The 26,558-nt window shown below is 52.4% G+C and overlaps 1 protein-coding gene across 1 annotated transcript; it reads right to left on the bottom strand.

Moving 5' to 3' along the window:
* Positions 1-3,449: 3,449 nt before the first annotated feature.
* Positions 3,450-26,387, bottom strand: ONECUT2 (one cut homeobox 2). Its single transcript, XM_040579658.1, is given in 3 exon segments — positions 3,450-8,118; positions 25,213-26,140; positions 26,142-26,387. Coding segments are annotated over 3 exon segments (1,449 nt in total). The 5' UTR covers positions 26,376-26,387; the 3' UTR covers positions 3,450-7,831.
* Positions 26,388-26,558: the final 171 nt, after the last annotated feature.

The raw sequence follows: 26,558 nt of genomic DNA, 5'->3' as shown, positions 1-26,558 counted from the left end.
AACTTTTCCCCAATCCATAACAAAAAAAAAAAAAAAACAACTGGAAGAAAGACTGACGCACATTTTTAAGCGCACCTTTTCCATCTATTACAAAAGCACAGCCTAAAACGTATAAAGCTTTTTCTCTTTTAAATCACAGTTACCAAAAAGAAACAGTGAATAATTTATTACATAGGCTATAATAACATTACTCTAAACAACTATTCTCTATGAGGTATATCTGAGAAAATTCGGTAAGGGATTGCACGGTCTGCGTTGCCAACATGCCCAGTTTTATATTAAAGCTTTGGAACCATGAAGAAATAGAGATGGAGGAGAGGAGAGGGCGAGGGAGAGGAGGAGAAGGAGGAGGACAAGGAGGGAGAGGAGAAGGAGGAGAAGAAGGAGAAAGAAGAAGAAGGAGATGGAGGAGAAGGAGAAGAAGAAGGAGAAGGAGAGGGGGCAGGAGAGGAGCCTTTGGTATTATTAGGAGTTTTGTTCTTTGCAGGGCTGCATTGCAAAGCACCACAGTACAAAAAGCCCACCAGGTACGATTCGGCGGCCCAGTTGAAGCTGAGGTATTCACAGGAAGAATAAAAAAAAAGCACAGAGAGGTCTAGACTGGCAAAATCGTTGCTTTGGTTCAAGCAAGGCACTCGTCCCGTGGTAATGTCACACTTTGCAAGTGAAGCATGAGTCTGGTAAGGAACGCGGTTGCTGCAGAGGACGCTGCCAGCTCTGGGATTTTCTGTGTCCAGCCTGCCACCCGCCCGTGCTGGGCAGGGGTGGCGAGGGGCACGGCGGGGAGGTTTTGCCCAGCACAAGGACAGATCATCTCCTCCACACCCAGAAGGCATCCTGAGAATTATTATAGCTTTTTATTGAAGGACTATATAAATATATAGATATAAAAAGCACACTTGTCAAGTCCCTATCTTTTCCAATACAAACTTAAAACCAAAAAGAAATACAAAAGAAAAGGCGACACTTAAAGTGGATCTTTTGTGTTGGGCTGTTGGTCATCGGTTGTGTGAATCCAAAGGCATCGCTCAGGCAGGTTTCTTAGGGAAAGGCTCTGGCCGGCCCCTGTAGCAGGCAGCCCCTGGGATGTGGTTCCACCGGGCTCTGCACTGATGTGGGGTCTCACCAACACAGGACATGCTGCGCTGGGTGAGTGTCACCTGCCTTAATTGCCATTAAATCAAGGCCCAGAGATTTATAAACTAGCTTTTAAGCTCAGCCAAAAATGCATACCTGCAATCTGAATGAGGTGGGCTTTTTCCTTCTTAAATTTACAGCCCAGCCCATGCTCACCTTCCCGCTGTTCCAACTGCGGGACAAGTGCTGCCCCAGTGGGGTTTGGGGGTCCAAATGAGCAGTTGACCTTGTGTCCAAAGGGAAGTGGCGGCGGCTGGGAGCGCTGGGGAGAGCCGGCAGTGCCCGCCGGTGGGTCCAGCTCATCGGAGCGGTTGGTTCGGTTCCATCAACGGTGTGAACCAGGCTAGAAGAAACGAACGCTGAAGGGCACTGCTAATTCCCCAGGGACAGCTAGCCAATTTTTAAGTAATCACTTAAGAATATGATACTAATGGAGCTTAATGTAGCTTTGTTTCACTACCAGCTTGAGAAAAACAATCAATTGATTTTCATACGAAAACTGTAAACAACAACAACAAAGCATAAGCAGGAGAGAGCATCCTCTGTGTCTGCCGTGCCCACTGGGCTCGCCAGGAATGGGAACAGGCCCACTGGGAACGGTAACAGGCCTGCCATGCATGGGAACGGGCCCGCCAGGAACGCCGCGGGCCAGGCAGAGCTGGGCTTCGCCCCAGCAGAGGGCTGGCCACTTGGTGCCTGGGTGCCCAAAGGAAGCATCCCTCTCCCCTCAGCCTAGCCGTCAGCGGGGGGCTTGGCTAGCGCGGCCACTCACAGACCAGCCCCTCAGCTGCTGTTCAAGTGTAGTGCTGCTTGAAAATAGTTTCTCGCACTGACTCCTACTGCTGACGACGGCGCACCCCAGCCCAAACAGGTGAGCGGGACCTGGGCAGGCAGCCGCTTGCAGGTCCCTGTCCCCAGGGAACTGGCTGCTGGGCAAAGCCTGGATTCACCTCCAGGTTGACACAACTGCTCCATCCACCAGACTTTGGTGTGGGGAAGGACATGAAATGGCTTCACGTCCCCAGACATGTTTGGCTGGCAGGAAGGCATAAGGGAAACACAGAAAATATTGTCACCAGAACTGGCAGCTTCCACGAGAAGCATTTCTTTGGGTGTCTGGGCTGCAGCTGTATGTTACTGTGTGTAGGAGAGAACAGTTGAAACTATAAAAGAGCACAAGCAAAATGCAGACCGCACAGAGAAAGAAATCTTTGGTATCTTTGGTATCATCAACACGATTAAAATTACAAATGGAAAAAGTCAGTGAGGTAGCCTCTTTGGTTCTCACTAGAAATAGAAAGGTTTTTTTCTTTTTTTCTTTTTTCCTTTTTTTTTTTTTTTCTTTTTTCTTTATTTTTACACACACACAAGTTCATTCTTGGAAGCAGCTAGTTTAAGGGTTTCTCTCTTTTTGCTTGGCATGTATTATTTTTCCCCCAGCTTAAGTTTTACGAAGCCCAAAGTTCAGGCAAAGTACCCCAGTGTCTTCCCGCCCCGCTCCACCCCCACCCACCCCCCCTCTTTCTGAATGCACAGTTTTAGGTTGAATATTCATTGCTTGTCCTCAAAATTCGCTCTGTTGTTCTTACAGAAGATCAGCTGTAGTGCTTTAAAGATAATTCTAAATAAAAAATAAAAACTGTACAAGGGCATCCTCAGATGATGATGAATAAGTTAAATAAATAAGTTATATTATGAAGGCTTTATGTGCCATAATAAAGGTATGTTGCACTTTCTAATCAGATGGGAAGAAATTAACTTAAATAATTTAAACTTTGACATTTAAAAAAATAAAAGAAGAAATTTAAACTAGACTCCTGTTCTATGTAACTAATTATTTTTCTCCTGTCTGTGACAGAACGTGGCTGCTCTATGAAGCAATACTAACTTTTAAGTGTATTTACTAACATACGCTTCACATCTCTGATGCACTACAACAGTAAAATGGATAAATAAGAAGAATTAACCACAAATTAATTCAGAAATGATTGAATTAAATAGTTACAAAATAGCTAACATCAGAGCCTGATCCCGCAGTCTACATTCAGGCAAAACTCCCATTGAACTTTAAAGCTAAAATTAAACTCAGTGGGATTTAGACTGAACAGAGATTTCAGGACCTGCTGTAAGACTAAATTAAATAAATTACATTATTGATAGATAATATATTGCGTTAAAACCCGCAAGTGTCTGGAAAAAAATAAAACCATTTTAAGCTTTGCCTTTTAAAAAAATTTAAACAATAAAAATTCCCCTTAATAAATAGAAAGGAGGCCAAGTATAAAGTTTCCCCATGTCTTAAAAATACTAGGTATTGTGACAAGCAAGAAAAAGATTGGGTTTTGTCCAAAGCTAGCACACTCTTTGCAATACCGTGTCGTTACTGTGTCTTGCTTTGGAAGAGGAGATCCCTATTCCCTTATGTGGGTTTGAGCATGGTTTGCTGGTTTAGTCCTTCTCAGGTCTTTGGATTCAGCTTTAGGGAAAAGAGATCCAGAATAAAGCTATTCAACCGAAGTCATCAAGCACATTCTTTGTTCCTTCATGGATGATTAAGCAATATCCAAGGTGTCTTGAAAGTTGAATTCATCTTGGATGTGCCCATGATAGTAACTCCAAGTACACGGTACAGAGGATGCTGGGATACTACCTGTACATACTAATCTTTCATATCAGAATAAATAAAAGGAACAAATTACACAGCTCTATAGATTCATAAATATAAGGTATATAAACATAACATATCTATTTGAGTTTTGGTTTTCTTTTAGCATGGGCAGAATATAGCATATATTCTGCTCATACGTGTACATACAAATGTATCTACCCACAGTATATGCTACCGACACTCCCCTTCTGAGATAGCTGCTACATAAAAGCTTACAAGAGTTGACAGTGGAATGGAAGACGTAACAGAGGGCCACAAAAGATGCAGGGATAAAAAATGCAGCAGTATTTTCAGACGTTTGGATGCAAATGTTTTTTGAGCAATACAGAGGGAACATGGGCACTGACATAGCGACAATGCCCAGCACAGAGGAGCCTCGTGTGTTCTGCCACACAGATGCTGCCGTGCGGGCAGCAGGGTCAGCTCAGCACCTCTCAGTGGGACAATGGCACCCGTGGGGCGGGAGGTTGCAGGTCAACATTTGGGAGGTTGAGACAAAAACTTAAGCCGTAATATTGCATAACAAAAACTGCCACAATTTGGAGAAAAATAATTATTTCATTGAAGAAACCTTTTTTAATGATTCAGGAACTGATCTAGACTTACTTCGTTATGGCTATTGGGATGAACTCTGAACAGAAACAAAAAGCCCAGGCCTTTGCTCACAGGTGTCATGGGAAGCCCAGGGCGGGAGCCTCTCTGCCCCCAAGGACGGTGGCACACAGGGGGGAAGCTGCCAGTGCGTGGATGTCCCTTACATGAGATGTCCCACACGCCACCCCCGCAGTGACACCAACAGCCAAGCGTACGCCTCAGAGGATGCCTGGGGCTCGTTTCTCATCTGAGGTGACACACTTCTCTGCCTGCCACTGTGGGAAGGGAAGGGGAGGTAAGGAACGACAGACAGCTGGGCTTCCCAGCGTGGCACATCACCTCCTGCGGCAGTTACAGGGGTGCTCCGGGATGGAGCATGAGGAAAGCGATCGAAACCCGGCATCGCCTGGCAGTGCTGCAGACTGTGGGGGGACGCTTCCAGACAAGGCATCGCCCCCGAGGGCCGCGCCACGTCAGGGCGCACACAGAGAGGCTGGGTTGAGGGGACCTTTTCGGATGGGGATGTAGATGAAAGTTCATGTGACTGCACCACCCCAGCTCGGCACGGCCCTGCAGCGTGCTGCTCCGAGCGCCGAGCTCAAACACCTGGAGGCTCTGGCAGGCATCAGCCCAGACCTGAACCATTTTTTGGCAGCTTTATTCTGTGCCTGACTATGAGGCTTCTTTGGATTGTTTCCGAACCATGCACGATCTGTCTGGAAATCTATGTTGAGGGATGCTTTGATTCCCAGAGCTGGTACGTGCCACCAGTTTAGCTGTGAGGATCCTGCATTTACTTTTCAGAAACCTCTTCTGTCCTGAGCAGACAAAGCTTTTTGATTTTCTTCCTTTTTTTAAGTGTAAGCACTTGGAAAATGACTGCAGAAGTTTCACAAAGTAGTTAAACAGAAGCCCTCATTTAAAGGTAGAGATGGAGCAAAATGGTACTGCTGCGCTCTGGCTCGGAAGATGAGTTTGGACCTAGGTCTGCATGTCACGATCTGGATCATCACGACTTGGACCAACAAACTTAATGTCTCTGATCTGTCAGAACAAACTACTGAACTGCCACGGGAGCTGCTGAAACCTCCGTTGCGGTTCAGATCGGGATCTGATCTCAGGGGCCAGGCTGTGGCAGTGCTTAGAGCTTACAATGGCAAAAATCAGTACAGAGACAAATTTGCAAGTTTTATCCCTGGGTAGGAGAAAGAAGGGTGTGGGTTACTCAACCGATTTCACACACAGAAGGATGGGTGTTCAAAGCTCTAGACACACAGGAGACCAACTCTACCCAACAAAACAAGTCATACCCAATCGACAAGTTTTTCCTACGTGGCTCTGGAGAGAGGAGACGTACCAGCGTAGTGCCCCAACATCATGCACTTGGAGTCCATGCAGCTCTTGGAGAGATCCCGCATGGGGCAGAAACAGGAAAAACATAAATGAAACCACCCTTTCGGATGCACAAAGAAACAGAAGTGATTACCTGTACAGAGATCAGTGGTGCTATATGCATTATTTGTGCAAGAGGACATAATGAACTGAAACACAAGTAGTGAGAATCCTCATCTTTGGTATTGTAGCTGTTGAGGTTTTGGTTGCTCTGTTCCTTGTTCTTTTGAAAAAAACTGCATAGGCACAAATTAAAGACAATCTTCAACTTTAAGATGACTGGAGTTGTCAAATGAAGCAGCAATCGTACTGGCTTTGCTTTGTTCCTGTTCTTGTCAACCCTTTCTTTGAGATCTGCTTCCTAAAATGTCCAAGATGTCTGTCAAAACACAGTGTGTTACTCATTTGCTTCCTGACGTGCTTCCTTGTTTTTTTAATTTTACTTTATTTTTAAATGGAACAGTTTGTTGCAGAAGAAGTAGGTGCAGAAAACTTTTCTTTGGTTTCGATTAAGTAGTACATAAAAAAAGTCTCAAGTGTCTCTAAAGAACCACGACCATGCTTGGCTTGCTGCCGTGGGCTCAGCCAGCGCCCCAGGAAGGGCCATTCACCTGGAAGCGCGCACATGGAGCTGCTGTGGCCATTTGGGCAGCGTGGGCCGGGGCTGCGAGGCTTGACTGGGGCCACCCCAGCAGTGCGGCTGTGGCCAGGGCTCTGCCGCACCAGCTGCCAGCACTGCCTGCCTGCTCAGCCGCACGGCAGCTGCCGGAGGTGGAGAGAGGGCTTGGAGTTTGTGAGGCTTCTCCATCGTCAAACAACCACCCTCACCAGTGATGATGAAGGGAAAATGGCAAGTTATAAATATCTTTGGCTTGCAGTAATCCTGTCTCTTTGGTGTGCTGTGTTCCTGCCAGCTTAGGTAACTGGTGGATAAAAGGAACTTAGGGATGCAATAGATATTGAAGTCATATGCGGCACATCTAAAACGGTCGGTGGCATCTGAAGGGCTCGTTTCTCTTTTTTTCCTGCTGGAAAGTACCGTAAAATAACAAAACAAAAAAGAATGAAAATACCTTGAACGCTAAACACATTTCAGTAAGGATGTTGTTGAGGAGAAACTAGATCCCTGGCAACTAAAACTGATGTATTAATGACCTAAAAAAATCTAGATCTTTCAAAACGTTGTGTTTGCTCCATGTACTGTAGCAATGAAATTGACCTCCTGAGTGTGCATCTGTATTAGGTACAAACACAGAACTTGTGACAAACTTCAAACTGTGCTTGAGGTTCATGTGGTTACAGAGGCATTCCCTACTGACCGGGAAGTTAGACTGTATCTTGAAACGATTGCTGTACTGAGTCCAGGATCGTACCTATCTCTGTAGCTACTGGCTTTGTGCTTGATACTTTGAGCTCAAGTGAACTGAATTTTTCTGATCCAAGATCAAGCTATACTCACTGATTAAATTAAACAAACTTAAAAAAACCCAAAAACAAAACCAAGAAAAACTTAAATTTGATCTTTTTTTTTTTTTCCTTTTCTCCTAAAACACTTAACAAAACCATGCCTGAGTTTTACAAACAGGTTCTCGGATTCTTTAGCGTCTACGTGTCAGACTTTGTGCTCCGTTCTTGCGTGGCTGCGCCACAGTGGCGAGCTTTGGTGCAGGGCGGTGTGGCCAGCACCAGCGCCCTGCCGGCAAACGCTGGGCATGGGCAGGCTGCCCAGCGAGAGGCACCTCTGCTGGCTGGGGCGCTTTGGGGCTCAGGAGAAACTTGCCTCATGAATGACTCCCCTACGTTTCAGACCTGCTTTGCCTGTCCTGAGCGTAGTATTGTATAGAAAGAGGTTAATTTTTAATTTGCGCCTGCTAAGACTGACTAAAAGCCATAAGAAGTGTCCTCTGTTACAGCTGGGCTGGGGTTCGTTTCCAGGAGGATTGTGCTTTAAGTCACCAGTGAAGGGCCCTGCTGTGAAGCTGCTCTCTCTGCCACGCCATGCCGTGCCGTGCCATGCCGTGCCGCGCCGGCCACTCCCCATCATGCTTTGGTGCAGGTGCTGGGGGCTGAGGAGGAGCCCCCAGAGCTCAGGTCATCCTGCCACTTCTCCAGGCTGCGCCGCCGGGCGTTCATGAAGAAGTTGCTGACGGTGGTGAGCTCCAGGCCCAGCTGCTGGGAGATGGTGATCTGCATTTCTTTGGAGGGGCGCTTGTTCTCCTTGAAGATGGCGAAAAGCGTTCTGCGCTGGAGGTCTGTGAAAACCAGGCGAGATTTCTTCTGGGAGTTGTTCCGCTCTTTGTTCGGCTCTTGCTCTTTGCGTTTGCAGGCTGGGGAAGGGTGGGCAGAGACAGAGAGAAAGCAAGCGTCAGGAGGTGCGTGGCTGCCTGCAGACCCCAGGCGTGGGGACTGGCCGGGGGGTGGGGGTGGAGCTGGCACCCCCCTGTAAGACCTGCCAGCCGGCGGCGCACAGCTGCAGTTGAGCCGGCATGTGGGACCAGGGGCTCATGGCAGAATCCAGGGGGGCTACAGCACTGTTTGTGCCGGCATCCCAAAGACCTGCATTTTCAGAAATTATTTTGGGTGGGCACCTGGTTGTTAGGCATTTGGGCACCGAACCCCCAGGCAATCGGAGCACTCCTCCCGGCCATCCCCAGAGTCCTCGAATTCACTTGCTGTTTCGGAGCAGTGCACAACTGAGGTTTTCCACACTTTTTATAAAGCCACCATCTAAGCATTGCTCTTGTGTTACAGCAGCATCAGAATTGACAATTTAGCTTATCTGATGTCAGCCTAGGAAAGAAAATGCAAAGCCCATTTTTCCACCCCCCTCAACAGCTAAGACAAAGATTAAATCTTTTCAGAACTTCTCATGTGCAGTAGTATATAACAACAGCAGATCACTATTTTTTAACAAAACTGCGCAGGCCACTATTCCACCATGTAAACTGCACCCCCTGGGTAACATACAGGACAGAGGAAATACACTGGGAACTGCTGTTCATGCATTTAGAATAAATCTATCCATATTTTGGGACAAATAGCCATTTCTTTCATCTGCCATTCCAAACATGTACTTAAAACAATTATCGTGGGCACAATGGTGAAGGCAGGAACTCCCCAAACCTGCTTTATTAGTACAGGGGAAAGGACAGCTGAGCAAACAGAAAGTGCCCCCCCCCCCAAGCTCCCTGCACGATTTGCAACTCAAACCCGCCCTCCATCTGGAGCTGCAGGGTGTGTGTTGGGCATCAGCTGAAATCCGCAGCACACCAGGCTGCATGCCTCCCTGCCAGCCGCTCCTCTCCCAGAAGATGTCTGCAGAATGGATGGGTACTGGTGATACGCCTGAGGGAATGCAGAGGGATGGGTGAGACCCTGTGGCAGGGGAGGACTCCCAGCTTTGCTCTGTCTGACCAAGGACAGGCTGCTCCGCTCCCCACATTCATAATCTCCACCCTGAAAAGGAGGCCTGGTTCTGCCTCCCCAACAGCCCAGTCTAACATTTGTACAGGAGTTTTATTACTTTAAACACCCCAAAGCAAATGCCAGCCAAAGCTCCCGTGGCAGCAACCTCGTGCAACCACCACTGGGGAAGAATCACGTTCAACAGCACAAACTGCTGCTGTCCAGCTGAACCTTCTGTTTGCCTGTTTTCCCCAGAGAGAGACCTCTGTGGCCAGTTTTTAACCATTTACCCATTTATGGGTGTTTTTTACCCACTGCTGCAACAGCTGCTCTCTGAAAAACCTGCCAAAACATCAGACATCTGTGGTGAGACAAACTCCTAACTTTTGCTGCAAGACCGTTTGCTTATAGCCTCGCGTAGGAACAACCAGACCCTCTGGCGTGTCTCAGATCCTGCCACTCTCGGAAAGCCTGCCCTTCCACTTGGCTTCTTACAGATTGCAGTGGTGAAAAGCTACAGACAAAAAAAAGGAAGACATGAAATTGCAAATTTCTGAGATGGAACAGTAGCAGTGCCTGCTGTTGAGGCAACGTCCCTCGTCAGCAATTAGCTCTCCACATACCCCTTGATCGTGTGGCCATGCAGGCACCCCCTGCCTTTGTTCCAAAGCCATCCACCAGCTGCTACCCAACGGTTCAAGGCCAGCCAAGGCTTCTCCACACTGCTGGCCAGGCACCTCACACCCCCTGTGCAGCTGCGCTGTGGGTTGCTCCATCCTCTTCATCGCTGCTTCACAGCCCAGTCTTGAACTGCAACGACTGTGTTCTCTATAAGCAAACTCAGAAGCATTGCTGAAACCAAGCACAGCAGTACACGGTGTGATATGCTCCCCCCACACGATGCTTTCAACAAGTTGTTCCAGAAAGGTGGCAAAGCTTCCTGACGGAAATCATCTCTGAACATGCAGCTTTGAAGAAACACACTGGCTGATTTTTTTCCTCCCCATGTTCGCCAGCAGCAGTTACCAGAGCCTGTCTCTGTGCAGATGACAATGCTCAGGCTTCCATAGCAGTGGGTCGGGCTCCGGCTCCCCTTGGTCCTTCTTCCCTGGGGTTTTCGCCACCCCAGAGCACCATTCCCTTCTCCCTCCACCCTATGCAGAGACTGCCGGGGCTCAACCGTGGCAGCAGCCTGTTGCACACCGGGGGATGCTGCTCCAGACACAGCAGAGCAAGGCTGTTCAAGGGGGTCCAGGCGCAAAGCCAGCTGGGCTGCCTAGAAACCTGGGCACTATATATTTGAGTTCATCTACATTTGGGTTTACAGCACACATTTTGATGTCCTCCTTCCAGGAGGACAAAATAAAATACCTGGGATCGCACATCTCCTTTAAAACAGGCAAATGCCTTTCATCTGAAACTAAATCTCCCCTTCCTCTTCAGATCGTCCTTGCTGCCTCAAAGCCTGACGCCCTGCTTCCCGGGGCTGGAGGCTGGGCACAGGCAGCCTCCCCACTCCCCAGCTTGCTCCAGCCCACAGAGCTGAGGGGCTGACAGGGGAGGGTGGCTGAGCCAGCAGCGCTCTGCAGGGGCCAGCGCCACCCCTTCCTTGCAGTGGCTCCAGAGGCCAAGGGCGAAGCCAGCCAGAAGTGCCCGTCAGCATTCAGGTCAGGCAGGGCAGCAGTGCTGGACCATCACTGTGCCAAGCGATGCTAATGGATCCTAAAAAAAATCAGTATTAATAGCTGATCTGTATTTATTAGCACAGAGAGAACATCAAGTGCTGAAACCAATACCGCTGCCGAAGCATACTCAGATTTAAAAATAGCCTGATAAGGCTGTCTACACAGGGCAGTAAGATAAAAAAAATCCATATGTTGACATGGTTAGGTAATGTGCTGGGGCAAAATAAGTAGAGTGAATTGATAAGTGGGCGGGTTTTTAAGCAGCCCTATTAAATAATTCTGCAGGTCTAGAATGTGAAATGAGACCTTGGCCCAAAGAGTAAAACTCAGACTGTGAAATGTCTGTAATTAACCGGAAGCTGGGCCTGTACCCATCTACCTGCGCCAGAGCACAGCACACCGAGCCTGGCTCAGCTGGGTGCACCAAAGACTACGCTGATCCGCTTGGTTTTGTGCACGGGATGGTATTTCACAGGATTTCTGCAGGAAACTGGAATATTTTGTTGCAGTGCCTGATCTCAACCCCCCTCTTGTATCTGTTCGCCACTGCCAGCTTCCAGTGGCTGCAGCAGAGGCGGGCCAAAATGTAAGGGGAGGATGCACCAAAGTCGGGTCCAAACCCCGATTTCAGGGTTACGGGCAAGTGCCCCATGAGCAGTTCCCAGCCCAGGTCTCCTGGAGGCAGCAGCAGGAACGCTGCCATGTGGGCAGGGTGGAGGCATCGGGGTGAGCTGTAACTGCGTCCCGATGGCCGGACTCAGGTCTCCAGAGGTGATTAGCCCAAAGGCATAGCACGGGAAGACTCTGGGTTCTCTGACTGCAGCTCTAACACACTCCACAAATAATGTTTTACTGCCTGTCTGAGATGAAAAGGCGGATTTTAAACTGCATTTGTGCGTTTGTCACTTTACTTCGCCTTCTGTCTGGTATCCCCAGCACTGGGGATGTGATGAGCACCTGCCTCTTTGCTGCAGTTTCTAATAGGTTCTGGGACACTGGGAAGAGCCTAGTGTTTCCTAACATCACTAATTTATGTCCAGAGGTACTCTGCGTTTTACAGTTATTGGTATCTTATAATAAATAATGCAAAGGTATGTGCTTTTCAATGCATTCAGTAAATACTTTCCTTGAACTGTTAAGTTTGCTCTTGAAAAGGCACCATAAAGGCAAATGTTCCTTGACATGCATTTATCAGAAGATAAAAGTGAGCACTCTAATAAAATAAAGTTCTTTTCCAGGAAACCTGCATACAGAAAGAGAAACACTCTAATAGTAGAGGGAAGGGAAGCAGCCATCTTAGTTCTAAGAACAATTTGATTTATCAATGACAGTTAATACTGAACATATTCTATGGAAGAAAATGGACAACTGGCAAGAACTGAAAGCCATAAATGAGGGGGGCGGGTGGAAATCATCACTTTTCTTCTACATGGGACTAAAGACACTTTACATAGAATAAATACAGAAAGAGCTCAGAAACAGATTTGGCGGTGCCTCACTTAATGCTGACTGAAGTGGAACCCCACCGACTGACAAGGCATTAAGAGCGGTGCAGAGAGCCAACACTGCACTGTGGGGCTGCGTTCCTCAAGGACGGACAGTCTGCCTTCAGTGACCATAGTTTTGTCCTGCAGCTAAAACTGAGGGAATGTTTAAAAAGCGTTGCTTGAAAACAGAATTAGGTATTGCTTAGAAATAAAAAAATAAAATAGAGAAAAGCACCTAGAATTAAGTGTTGAGAGGTGGGAGGTGAGTCAGGCGAGGCACCCAGGAGATGACGAGAGTGAGCCCCAGCATCTCAGCAGTTCTCAGTGCTAATAAAGTTCCTCTCCATGAAGACAACAACTATTCAGATATTCAGCTTTAAATATGCAAGACACTCCATTGATTTTTTTATTAGCGTGTTTGCAAGCCTGAGGTTAAGCATGTGCTGAAATATTTGGATAGATCCCAGAGACAGGGAGAGCAGAGGCAGGCAGTCGTGCCTCCTGGCTAACAGACAGGCAGCTCTCAGAAAGTTTCACCTAAGCCCACCTTACTGTGCATGTGGCAGTTGGGAAACGTGCCAGCCAAGCACTGGCACCTGTTTGCCACCCAGGCAAGCAAAGTCCAGCCACCGATCCCAGCTGCCCTGTGCGGCTGCAGCCCTGGGAACTGGGTAATACCCCATCGCTCCTGGCTCATCCAGCTCTGTCTCCAGAGCCTTGCTAAGGAGCTGTCTCCCTGAATCCCCTGCACCCGTAACCTGGCTCACCCCACTGGCAGGGCTGGCACTCATCTCACCTAACGTTAGCCAGGGAAAAGCCCTGTCCCAGCTTCCCTTGCATGGCCAGGGCACAAGTGTCAGATGCAGCTGGGATGCATCTCCTCCCTTGCTGCAAGTGGGTGGCAGTGGGGAGAGACACAGCTTCTGCTCACATCTGCTGCTGGCTCCATCATGCCTTGGGACACACCTCTCTTTCTCAAAGAAAATTTGCTCTAAACTGCCCACATTTTATAGTTTTCAACACAGCTCACATGAAAAGAAGAGCCGTATCACACCGCTTTGGAAGAATCACAACCTCACTGTAACCAGGGGCTGCAGTGACCGATGTGCACTGCATCAGTTCTAATGTCTGTAACCCCATCTGCTTGAAAGGGAACTGCAGAAAAGTGGTGATTTTTAAAAATTTTATTTCTGCAAGCCTGTCTGGGTTTTGGTTTCCTTGTGAATTTCACATGCTTCTAATTGAAGCTCAATTTTCTTTTGTCACCGAGTAGCACTAAATTGAATATTTCTGCTAATAGTTAATTTGTCTTATTTTCTGCAACAATAACTCTTTATTTTCCATCTTCTGCCTCAGAAGAGAGGAACCTAGCCAGCCCATGCGTTAAAAATAGCTATAAATCCTGAAAAATATCTAGAATAATTTCAGTTGATAAGTATTGTCTTTAAAACTTCCATTTACAAAGACTGAAGCACTGGGAAATTTATCATTAAAGGTGAATGCATGGCAATGACCAGCAAAAGGCAACGGATTCACTAGGATTCACTAACACTGCCGTGGGGGTCCCCCCTCCACCCTGCTGCGATGGGAGCCGTGGCAGTCCCCAGCACCTGGAGCACCTCTGCCCACCCCTGCCCACCTCGCCACCAGGCTGTGGATCCCACCGTGCTCCAGCCCTGGCCCAGCTCACTCGGGAGAGCCGCTGCAGCCGGTGGGGTCCCATGGGGTGGCACCCACAGTCCGGGGCGAGTTCGCCACAGGGCTGGTGGAAGCTTGATGAAGTGCAATGGGTTCAGATTGGATGATTTGGCATTTTCTCACGACAGTTTGTTTCACTGAAAGATACCAACCAGGCTCCATCGTTATCAGCTGAAACAGTGTGCAGCTCAGAGCAATCAATCTGCAGTGTGTAACGCTGGCCTTATGAAACCCAGAAGCAGTGTTGCATGTCCCTGCTGGCAGTGATAGCTCCTATCAGCTGTTTATGCATGCATGGAAAGACCGGTCCTTTTTATAGAAACTGATTTTGCCACATGTAGGCTAAAATTGATTGATACAGAGCTCACCACCATGACTGGCAGCACTGCACTAGTATTCAGCCAAATGCCACCCTCCGAGCCCCCAGGCACAGGGCAGCGATGCTCCCTGGCATGCACCAGGGCTCCCCTCCTCCCGTGGCTCCTCTGTTTCCCCCCGCACTGGTGCTCGGGGAGGGAGATGGGGCGTGGAAATGAAGACAAGAGGGTCACCAAGATCAGGAGGAGGAGGAGGACAGGCAGGGTAGGGAGGGGTCCTGGGAGCTGGAGTGGTGCCAGAGCAGTCCTTGGTGAAGAGGAGCTGCTTGCAGAGCCTGGATGCTTTGTGCCTGTGAATCATCTCGGCATGTACTTCCAAAAGTAGGATCTGCAGAGCTTGGGTGGGCACGTGCCCCTGTGAATGCCACCAGTGGAGAGGAAGCCCACATCCCACACCTGAGAAAGAGGGATGGGGACTGTTCTGCTGGCAGAGGCTGGGGCAAGCTCTGCTCATCTGCCTCAGCACTGCACAGGGCTAGGCTCATGCCAAATAGGCGTAACGACCGCTCAAGCAAAGGGAAAAATGTTAATGAGATGAAACCTTCCGCTGGCTGTTGCCACCACAGCCGGAGCTGCGGAGAGTATGGAAGCGACGTCCCAGGGGTGCGGGTGCTGGTCTGTAAGGGGCACCAGGTGGTGATGCTTATGGGCAGAGGGGCTTTGCCCACCAAGGTTTAAGACCACAAACTGTGGAGACAGGCACAGAAGGACCTGTGCAGACTAGAGACCCATCCCATTTCTCTTTCGAGAGCCTGACACCAGCTTCCTTTGGATGCTGGAAACGCTAATGGAACAGCTCCTGTGATTTTCTGTCTTGTGTAGTGCAAGCCCGGCTTTTCATACAAACAAAACCCCAAGATAAATCTGATGTCAATCCATCTGCCCCCGTAGGTATCTCTACTTTTAAACCAATTAGGTGAGGGCGTTTTAACCAGAAAACCTGGAGGCCTATTTAGCAGTCTGAAATTTCTCTGGGCCATATTTCATGGTCCAGTTTCACTGAAAAAAGCCTCCCTTTGTCTTCATCTCCTCTACATTTTGGTTCCCTGTGGTTTCTCACATTAACTAACACCCTTAGATAATCATCACGTTTATGATGTTTTTACTCCAATGGCACAAATGACTTTGGACCTATGAAACAAATAGAAGATGTTAAGTAGGAGCCAAGTAAAGAACAATATTCCCTTAATCCAGCAGTAAGTCATCTCTCTCTATCATTCGTAAGGATAAGCCATGAATATTGATCTCCCATATGTGGTTTCATGCGGGTATAGTACAAAGTCAACTAAACCCAGTTATCTGTCTGATGGAACTAAAAAATGTTCCTCAATTTGATTTCGGGGAGAACTTAATGTGAAGGAAATTTAATTATGTTAGTAATATAGAACACAATGAAATGACCATCAAAACATTTTCCAAAGGTTTAAAATGTTTTTCTTTTGCTATGATTCACTTAAAGCAACCTCTTGTATATCTGTGTTAGTACAATCTCTTAAAAACTAGGCCTCAAAAATCAATTTGATTACCTCTCTGAATTAAGTATGCACAAATGAAAGCAATTGAGATCAATACAAATTAGGTTAAGTACTCCACTGTGTACAAAATCATTATGTAACAAGAAACAATTTGAATGAAGATGCAAATAATCACATTGTCCGGGTGTGCAGCCAGTGTGCCTTCCCGTGCTTCTTCCCATCTGCTGCCCACACACAAACCCCTTCTGATTTTCGTAATCCCTGTGAATGCCCTCTGTTGGCATTTTCCTAGAAAAACAGAACGCGCCTACAAATGAGAAGCGTGACACGAAGTATTAATCCTGTCCTTCCAGAGAAGATCTGTCATTACTGGAGAAGATCTCTTTGCTCACCCAAACCAACCCTGCTGTAATGGCAAGGAGTTCCCTATGCCACGATTCCTATTTGGGCATACAAGGATTCCTGAAACGCTCTGAGAACGAAGCACACAACCTTGCTGTTTCCCTGTCCTGGACTGGGTTTTCTTGGTGCTCAACCTGCTTTTTCTCCCTCTCAATTCTGCCATGGAGGGAACGCCTTCCTCTCTCTAAGTCTTGCATCTTTCAGCTATTTGAGAAGAAAAGATTAATGGGTTTGGGGACCTAGTTCTTTTATATTTCTTTCTGACATGTAGCAGGTCTCAGGCTATTTGTGTCAAATCTCTTGTAAATATGCTGGGTGGCTGAAATTGGGCTGTAAATTCTGCGGGGCAGGGGCTGCTTCCTCCCCTGCAGTGCTGCAACACCCATCTCGGTGTGGGATCTCTGACAAGGGCCTCTAAGTACTATAGTAATATACTTCCATCATTAATACAGAATAATAAATAATAGATGAGATAGGGCCAATTTATTGCACTCCAGGGCGTGAACGAGTGGAGACTCGGTGAGCACGCGGTACAGTTTCAATGCACTCCTTGTCACCAAGCGGCTGGGAGCTCTAACCATGCACGGAAGCAGCAAAGCAGCCCCCCAGCTTCTTTTCTGTGGCTGAGCCAGGGAGCGGCCCCTGACACTCCATATCCAGCCCTCTCCCTACCAACAAGCTTTCTGTGAGCTGCAGAAGGAACAGACCCAATTTCTGACAGATTTCTGTTTCAGCGTTGGTCACGATCCCGTAAGGTCTCCTTCCCAAGAGCTGGGGGACACATAAGCTTTCCCTTGGGCTGGGTTCACCACCGAGCCAGTGCAAGCTCACGCCATAGCCTTGTTGTAAGTGGGCACTTCAGGGATCTCACTTCTCCCCACAGACTCCTGTTTTCACAAGAAGGGGTGCAACAGCCCACAGTTACCTGTGAGACCTCTGGCCCTGGGTGTGACAACAACCCCAGGGCACCCTGGAAGGAGCCGGGGATGCTGGGAGGAGGGGAACAGAGGGGCTGCAGGGACAGACACATACCCTGCCTGTGTCAGCCTTGTCAAGGTGCGAAAATGCACTTGTTCTGTTTCAGAGTCCCAGCTGCTTTTAGAAGAACAAGCAGACAAAAGCTGTGGAAGCAGCAGCATTTAAATACCATCACCCAACCGCAATGAGCAGCGTCAGCCCATTTGCAGTGCCAAGGCACCCCTCCCCAGGATTGCCAGCTCTTGCAGCAGCCAGGCTTCTCGGATTCTCTATCCAGCCACAGCAAAATGCTGGATGCTTCAAACTGTGCTCTGCCAGCCCTTGACTTCTAATGCTTGGGAGAGTTATGTTTCATCTTGTTCTGGAGATTCCCCCTTTTGAATCCCAAAATAGTTTCTAGCTGAATTATAACACTTTTCTGTAACAAGGATTTATATCCCCCTTGTCAGAGCACAGAGCTGAAACCAGAGTGTTCCCACACTAGCTGCTCTGCCTGTTGGAGCAGCAGCTGCAAGTGGTGCGCCAGCACATCCCCTCAAGCACCAGAATACAGCCATGACCTTCTCCCCCGTGGAGAAAGGGAAGCATTTCAGGCATCTTTTCCAAGAAAGGACTGGGAATTTGAAGCTGAGGTAGGTAAGCAAGCACAGAACAGGAGTCTGAAATCTGAGAGTGGATTAGAATTTGAAATACCTTGCCTCCTGGTTTTCTGCTGATTACATCTAGCAGCTTTCCCATAGCTCTGTTGCTCTGACAGCCTCCCATGCTGCAGTTCCCTCCTGCACCTTAACACTTGCAAGTCAGAGTCACAAGCCGAGTCCCATGGGCTCTTCTGCAAAGGAAAGTATGGATCTGCCAAGTTCTGGCTGTGTGTTTCCAGAACCAGCCTGTTTTCAGAAGTTCTGAGTCATGGGAGAAAGCATGGAATGATTATTTCCTTTTAATGGCTGTTATGCACAGGGTGCAATTATAAAGGAACAGGAGAGAACAGGAGCAAAGCTCTGCCAACTTGTCTGGGAATGACAGATCTATGCTGTCCACTGGCTCTCTGGGCTCTCCTTGCACTTCAGACGACAACTGCTGAGCACACAAAGCAAGAGCAGGCCTGGGAGGAGCCATGTTCTTTGCCATACAGCCTGGTTCCCATTTCCTTCTTCCCAGGTGCTTACAAAAACACAGTCTCAGCAGGAGAGGTAAGCGACCTTCCCCCAGGCACCAGCAACTCGTGGGGAGGCAAGGAAGGGGGGGGCACCCTCCAGGCAGAGGGGCTGGGGGTGTTTCCCACCTCCACAGTGAACATGCGACCACGCAGCTGGTGGATGGGAGGTGGGACGACCCCTCAGCAGGCTGTGTGGGTGACAGCAGTTGCATCAGGTAGTACTCCTGTCACCCCAATGGTACGAGCTAGCTGAGAGTAAGCAGGGTTCTGGTGTCAGGTCTGTGTGGCCATGCCCCACCGGACACCTTTTCTGCAGGGCATGGTCAGGGCTGGATGTGGGAGGAGCGACAAGACGCTGTACCCCAGCAGGATCTGGACATGTGGAGGAGAAACTTGGCATTAAAGATGCCAGAAGGACAAGGGAAAAGCTTTGGAAGTTTATACCTAATCTGTGTGAGCCTCTTTGCATTGGGAGACTGTGGTCATGGCTGACGTGGTGCTGTGGTGCCACTGGTCCTTACCAGCAATAGCCGGAGGAAGGATGCTTGTGCCATGACACTGTCTGCTGAGGAAAGCAGCAGTGTCCTCACCTGATACAGGAGCAAGTGGGCATGATAAGCACAGAGGAGAAGGAAAATGGAGAAGGTAGTGCGTGGGAAGCTCCCCGAGAAAGACTTCCTCATGCTCTTCCTTTATCTTCCTCAGCCCTGTGCTGCTTGCCAAAGCTTAATGCCTCAGAACAGGCCCCCGTTCTTAAATGCCCATTATGACAAGATGAGATCTGCTGGAAAATCACCACTACTCATAAATATGTTCCCTGCTTACTTAGAGATATTTTGGTCTCAGAGACAATTTGTGTTTTGGGGAACTGCCAGCCTCTATCACTTGCCTAATAATTCCTTTGTGCAGCATTTACCAGTGGCTTGAGTCCCCTTTTTTCCACAATGAAGTAGTTTAGTTTTATAGCTCAAAAACCCCAAACAACCCCAAAACACTCAAATTTCTTTTCTGATTGCACTTCTGTCTGCCATCAGTGAGTTGTCTGGTTGATCTTATCACTGAACCCATTTGAGATTAGCCTATTTTGTGTGATTCCTGTGTACAAAAATCCTCTATAAATCAGAGCGCCTTTTATGCAAGAGTCTGCAAGATTGATAGAGCTGGATACAAAATCCTTTACCTTGGAAAAAAGAGATCTATTATGTGTCCCATTGAACGTAATGCTTTCCCTGCATATTCATCTCCAAAGTATGATGGGGCTGTTTCTAGAGAAGACAGAAGACAAGACAGAAGTCTTAAATACAGATTGCTATCAGAAGAAAGGGAGTTGTTGGAGTTTTTTTCTCTGTGTAGTGGGGATACGATGGGAAGCAAAGGATTTAAAAGACAAAAAGGGAGATTAAGGCTAGTCATTAAGGATTTTTTTTTGTACCTGTAAGCCCTGGAAGCCTGAGAAATCCCCATCACTGGAGACTCTTGAAGAATGGGGCAGACTGTCAGGACAGGTGATGTCTCAAGTCCTTTTCAGCCCTGCTTTCCCTGTTAGCTTAATTCTCTGTACACCTGCAGAGCCCTGTTTCTACTTTGAAGGCAGCCACAGGGGAGCTCCTCTGATGCGAGGAATCTGCTACTTTTGGTGCTTGGAGACTCAGAACAGATGTGTTTGGTTACTGGCAAGAAGCTCGTCATCTCTGAGTAATGCATAATTGGAAGGGATGAAAAAGCCAGTTGCAACTGGTGGATGGCAGGAACATCAAGGACAAGATTTTGTGAATAATACAAGGGAGGAGTGCTAAGGATGAGCAACCGAGGCAACAGTGCGGAAAAAAGCACAAGGTTTGAGTCAAAATGCCCCTGTAAAAAGCAAGGGAAGAAACAACATCAGTTACTGGAAAATAATCCTTCTGGCAAGAATGTTCTCTCCTTTTTGTGTTCCTCACGATAATCTCTGGCAGCTTTTAGATGCAGAGGAATAATTTGAGTTTGGGATATTTCAATTGAAATGGCGATGGCCAAGAGATACTACAAAAAGATGAGGTGCTGGAAAAAAATCTAATAAGGGAAGAGTGAAGAACAGGATGGAAAAGCTCAGAATAAGTAACCCATGTTGATTGGCTAATTGTTTCTTGAATAAAGTAGAGGGGGGAAAAAAAGACAGAAACGCAATGACAAATGTGGTCAGATCTTTATCAGCCAACCAAGAACCTGATGAAAACTGGTTGTTTAACAAAAATGGTATTCAAATTTCTGTAGGGCAAAAATGTCTTCAGAAATAATGTGGAACAAAAAGATAGGGCATGATATTATTTCAGAGATTTGGTACATGAGAAATATAATTTATCACCCAGCACCACAATTTACCGCATGGATTGTTCAAACGTAACCGCTAATCTATATCTGAAGAGAGTACTAATATTTCAAGCAACTAAGCACCTTTCAAAGAATCTTTATGTACCTGTATATTTAATTCAACACTAAGAAATAGTTTTATACATAGATAACGCACTTGATACAGATGTTATTACACCTTAATTTTTAGCTGTAGCTACAGGCAACAAAACAGTCTCAAAATTCAGAGAAAGCAGCATTCGGTGTGGCACAAAGAGGCAGCGGATGGACTGACAACAGCAGTCCACTGGCACCCGACCCACCCCTCGCCATCAGCTCCAGTACAAGGCCCCTTCCTGGCGCTGGAGGGTTGAAGGGTGCGGGAGGGTCAGCTGCACCAGCGCAGTCCTGGCCTTGGTGGGATGCGGGGCCACCATTCCTCCCTCCACTGGGATGGCCCCCCACAGCCCACCAGGGTCTGGGCCAGGGAGAGGCCACAGCCACTGCCTGCCCTGAGGTGCCTCACCCCATCCTGCTCCCCTCTGTCCTCCCTCCCTTGTAGCTCTCCTGGTCCCCTCCATCCCACTCCTGTGCCTCTCCACCCCCCCTGCACCCCTCCACTCCCTCCTGTGCTCCTGCATCCCTCCTGCTCCCCTCCATCCCTCTCCTGCGCCCCTCATCTCCTTTCCGCTCCCCTCTACCCCCCGTGGTCCTCCCTCCCCTGCACCCTTCCATCCCCCCTGTTCCCCTTCATCCCTCTCCCACACCCCTCCACGAGCGCGCCCCTCCCTCCCCCGCGCCCCCGCCCCCCGCCGCTGTCCGTGGTGCTGACGGTCCCGCTGCCGCTGACGGGCCCCCCCCCCCGGCACTGCTCCCGCCCTTCCCGCGTGGGCCGGGGCCGCAGGCCCCCGAGCCCCACAGCCTCCCAGCTCCCCGAACCCCGCAGCCTCCCAGCTCCCCGAACCCCGCAGCCTCGCAGCTCCCCGAACCCCGCAGCCCCCGCAGCGCCGCAGCATGGCACGCGGGGTCCAGGAGCGGAGCAGCGCGGCCCGGGGCGCCCCGGCACTGGCGGGGTCACGGCCGGGGCTTTCAGGCGGGGACCCGTGACGGGGCCTCGGGCACAGCTCCCGTGGAACCGAGCGCGCCGGGCCCGTGGTGGGCACGTCCCCGGCCCCCGGCCGCTGCTCCTCGGGCAAGGGCGGGCGCGCAGATGCGGGGCGCACACAGCCCCCCGGGACCCCTCTGCGATCGCACGGCTATAAACACGGCGAGGTCAGCCTGCCCGTTCTGCACTAATGACTCATTGATGGGTATTTTGGGTACAAAACCGTTTAATCACCAATAACGTTATTCAGCAATCGGGACTTGTAAACAAGCGGTGAGAGCGGTTTGCTGAGCCGCCCGGAAAGAGTAGCGGGGAGCCGCGGGGTGCGGCCCCGCAGCACCATGCCGCCCCCCCGCCTCAGCACAGTGCCGAGCCGCGCCCCCCACCCCTCGGGGGGGCACACAGTGTGGCAGGGGCACGCTCCCGGTTTGGCTGCCGGGGGGCCGCAACGCCCCGAGGTGCGGCGCTTGGCAGAGCAGGCCCCGGTAACCGGCACGGCAGCTGAGCCCTGCCCTCCGAGCTGCCCCCGCAAATTCACGCACTGACTCACCTACAGACCGCCAGTATTTTCCCCCCCAGCACAAACTGAGGCACTGCCCGGCGGGGCAGCAGCGCGCCAAGGCTCTTACCCACCGCCCTCCTGGCGCCGGGGTCCCGCCGGTGAGGCAGCCCAGAACCCGAGGTGGTCCCTCGGTCCCGTTTGGTGGGGGTCCCGAAGGCCCTATCCCTGCCGCGGCTGCCCGGGGGGGCACCCGCCGCTTCCCCCCGCCGCGGCCGCGCCTGAGCCGGGTCTTGCCCTCGGACATTGGTCCGCCAGGGCCCCCCGCACCCCTGAGCTGGGGCTGCCGCCCCGGCCTGCCGCTCCCCGGCCGCGGAAGGCAGTGAGCACGGAAATAAGGGATGGAAAGGGGAAAAAGGGGAGGTGGGAGTGGGGGGGAAAGAGGAAAAGGGGAAAAAGGAAAGGGGAAAAAGGAAAAGAAAGGTAAAGAACTAGAATCTGTATCTTCTTCTTATTCTTGTTCTGTATCTTCTATAAGAAAAAAGAAGCACACCGCACTGCTACAGCTGCCACGGGGAGCGGGGGCATTTCCCTCCAAGGACAGCAGATTCTCGTCCTGTTTGGGGAAATCTTACAGGAGGGAGGACGGGGGGAAACGGCTGGTGGTTTTTGGCTTATTCCCCTTGCTTAGAGGGTTTTAAGCAGGCACGTGAAGGGGAAGAAGGAAGTACAGAGGCAATGAAGCTGTACATTCACACGTGGTAATAATAATAAAAAAAATCGATTTCCCGAAAGGAACGGTAATTTGCAAAGGTCTTTCCTGCTCCAGCTCCCACTCTACGTGCAACCCGTGCCCACTCGGCGACCAAGCTCTCTCCAAACTTCACTCCAGGATGCGACGGCATTCAGGGGGAACTGGGAATGTGGAGACCCAGAAGTACATGGGCATAACTCCGTGTGGATGGCAGAAAATCAGAAACCGCATCTACACACCTGCCGGGCAGCAGTTTAGCTGCCCTTTCTGATTTTCTGCCTTACATGTATGGCTCCGTGGGGAACCCCCCACCCGGGACCGGTGCTGGGAAGGAAAAGCACCAGCAGCATTACTGGAAATGAGCCGGCTCAGGTTCCAGATCAATGAAAACCGGGTCCACCCGTTTATGCTCCTGTTGCCAGCATTAATGCTCTTTTAATCTTCTAAACATTATCGGCATCGATTTCCCTCTAGATACACGTTTGTTTGAGAAGGCGACATCACCGTGTGCTCCGGCAACAAATAAATAAATAAAAAATAAACTCCAGCTTTCTCTTTACTTGTGCCGGACAAACCTCGGGACCTTCGTCTGGCTGAAAACAGAGGCGCAGCGGACAGCCGGGGGTGCGGGAAAGGCCGGGAGGGGTTTGCCGCCGCCGGTAGAGCCGAGGAGGGGATCAGCACTCTTGCACCATATCCCCCCGGCCCGGCCCCGCAGCACGGCCGCGGCGGCTCCGCAAAGCCTCCTCTGCCCCCGGCTGACCCGCCGCAGGGCGCGGGGGCCGGAGTCGCCCCCCGCTCTCCAAACCGCACCGCTCCCCCCGGCTCCGCCAGTGACAAAGGAGGGACGAGGCCCCCCCGGGGCCTCCCGAGCCCCCGCAGAGGGGGTGTGTATGTCGGTCCAGCCCGAGTAGCGACCCCCCGCCTCCCGCAGCCACCTCTCGGTGCAGCGGGGCCGGAGGCAGCCGCCGGGACACCCCGCTCGGTACCGGCGCTCGGCGAGTCGCCGCGGGGCCGGCGGGCACCGGCCCGGCCCGGGCCGCTGCAGGCGGGGGCGGTACGGCCGCGCCAGGACCGACACCCACGGGCCCGTGAGCGCTGCTCTGCCGCGGCGGGGAGCCCGACTGCCACGCAGCCCGGGCCGCGGGCTCCCACGGAGGGGAGAGCGGGTGCCTGCTCGGCCCGGCCGCTCGCCGCGCTACCGGACACAGCGGCGAGCGGCCGCGCTCCGGCCGGGGCGGCGTGGGAGGCGGCTGCGCCCAGTCCTTCCCCCGCAGCGCGCTGCCGGGGGTCCCTGCCGGGGCTCCCTGCCATGGGCTCTCTGCTGGGGGTCCCTGCCACGGGGACCCTGTCATGGGCTCTCTGCTGGGGGTTCCTGCCATGGGGTCCCTGCCATGGGTTCTCTGCTGGGGGTACCTGCCAAGGGGTCCCTGCCACAGGGACCCTGCCACGGGGTCCCTTCCGGGGGTCCCTACCATGGGGTTGCTGGCGGGGGTCCCTGACTGCCGCCCCCCCCTCTGCGCCCGCAGAACAATGGGGGCTGCGGCGCTCAGCGCGCGCGCCAGGGGGCGCCCGTTCGCCCTCCGCGGGACAATGCGGCCGGGCCGCGCGGGGCTGCCGCCCCCCCCGCCGCCCCCCCCCGCCGCTCCGCCCGGCCCCGCCTGCCCCGGGACGCGGAGCCCTCGCCCGGCGGCGCTCGACCGCTGTGCCGGCTGTTTGCGCGGCGTGCGGGGGGACCTCGCGGAGAGCGCGCAGGACGCCCTTCAGCACCCGGCCCCGGAGAGCGGCCTCGGCCCACGGCGGCCGGGGGAGGGTCTCGGCTGGCCCCGGCCGCCCGACAGCCGCAGCAGACAGCGCCCCCGCGGCAGCCTCGCCGGCGCCGGGGCACGGGCCAGCCCCGGGCCCTTGCCCCTGCGCCCGGCGGCTGCGGTCGGGCGACAGGGGCGGCCGCCGAGCCGGTACCGGCACCGGCGGGAAGCGGCCGTGCGGGGCCGGCCGGGGCGGCGCTGGAGTCCCCCGGGGTCGCGCCAAGCTGCCCCGCTCCCCGCTGGCCGCCGTCCCGCACCTACCTGCCAGCCGCAGGGCCGACATCCTCTGGAACTCGGGCTCCTGCAGCCACTTCCACATCCTGCGGAAGGTCTCCCGGCCGGACTTGAGTTTACTCCACGGCTTAGGGTTCCGCAGCAAGTCCGAGAGGGTCCCCTGAGAGCGGCACAGCACCCGCTGGGCGAAGATGGCCTGCGGGATGCTGTAGCGCTTCAGCTCTGCCGTGATCCTTTGTGCCACTTCTTTGGTGTTGATCTCCTCCAGCTGCCCCGAGCTGCTCACCTGCGAGCCGGAGGAGGAGGAGGGCGGCCGCTCCCGGCCGGCGGGCAGCGCGGGCCCGTGGGGTGGTGGGTGGCCGGGGTGCGCGGGGTGGTGCATGCCGTTCAGGTGGGGCATCATGGCGGGGGGCGTCCCCAGCCCCCGGGAGAGGTGCTGGTCCCCCCGCGCCAGCATGGCCGCGTGGGCGTCGAAGTTGGGACTCAGCATCTTCTCGTGCCCGGGCGGCCCGTAGCCGTGGAGGCCCTGCTGGGCATTGTGGAGGGGGCCCAGCCCGTTGCCCAGCGGCGAGAGGCTCTGCCCCATGCCGGGCATCTCCTTGTAGGGCCCGTAGAGGTTGTTGACGGCGGGCAGCCCGCGCTCGTCCCGCATGAGGGCGAAGCTGCCGCTGACGTTGCCCGAGAGGCGCTGGTGGTGGTGGTGGTGGGCGTGCGGGTGGGCGTGCGGGTGGTGGAACTTGTCGGAGACGGTGGAGATGGGCGGCAGGGGCTGGAGTGGCGTCAGGGTGGTGTAGGTGCTGCTCATGCCCATGCCGGGCGGCGAGGACTCGCAGGGCATGCTCATGGCGTGGTGCAGCGGGATGGAGAGCTCGGGCCGGTACTCGGCGGCGCCGTCCAGCAGCGAGGCCATGCTGGACACCATGGCCGGCCGGGCGGCGGCGGGGGCCAGCTCCTGGTGCGGCGGCGGCGGCGGCGGCGGCGGCGGCGGCGGCGGCGGGGGGGGGGGCGGGCACTCGGAGCGGCCCGGCGCTGCGGCCGCCGTGGTGGGGGCTGGGGCTGCCCATCAGCTCCGGCTCATGGCCAGCCGCCCCGTGCAGGCTGCCCAGCGGCTCCATCGCCATCTCGGGGTTCATGGCGCAGGCACCCGGCTCCCTGGCGAGGCATCGACGGGCGCTGCGGCCGCTCCTCATTCACTCATGGGGGCGGCGGCCGCGCCGGGGCAGCGCGCCGCGGCCCGGGGGCCGCCCGCTCCGCCGGCCCCGCGGGCAGCAGCCGCTCAGCCGGGCCCGCGCCAGCCCCGCGCCATGTCCTCGCCTCGCCGCCGCCGCCGCCGTCTGCGGGCGGCGGGAGCTGTCCAGGGAGCGCCGCGCGCC

Source organism: Falco naumanni, chromosome Z (genome assembly GCF_017639655.2).
Source record: "Falco naumanni isolate bFalNau1 chromosome Z, bFalNau1.pat, whole genome shotgun sequence".
In the NCBI taxonomy this organism is placed as follows: domain Eukaryota; kingdom Metazoa; phylum Chordata; class Aves; order Falconiformes; family Falconidae; genus Falco; species Falco naumanni.
This window is presented reverse-complemented; position numbering and strand designations above follow the sequence as displayed.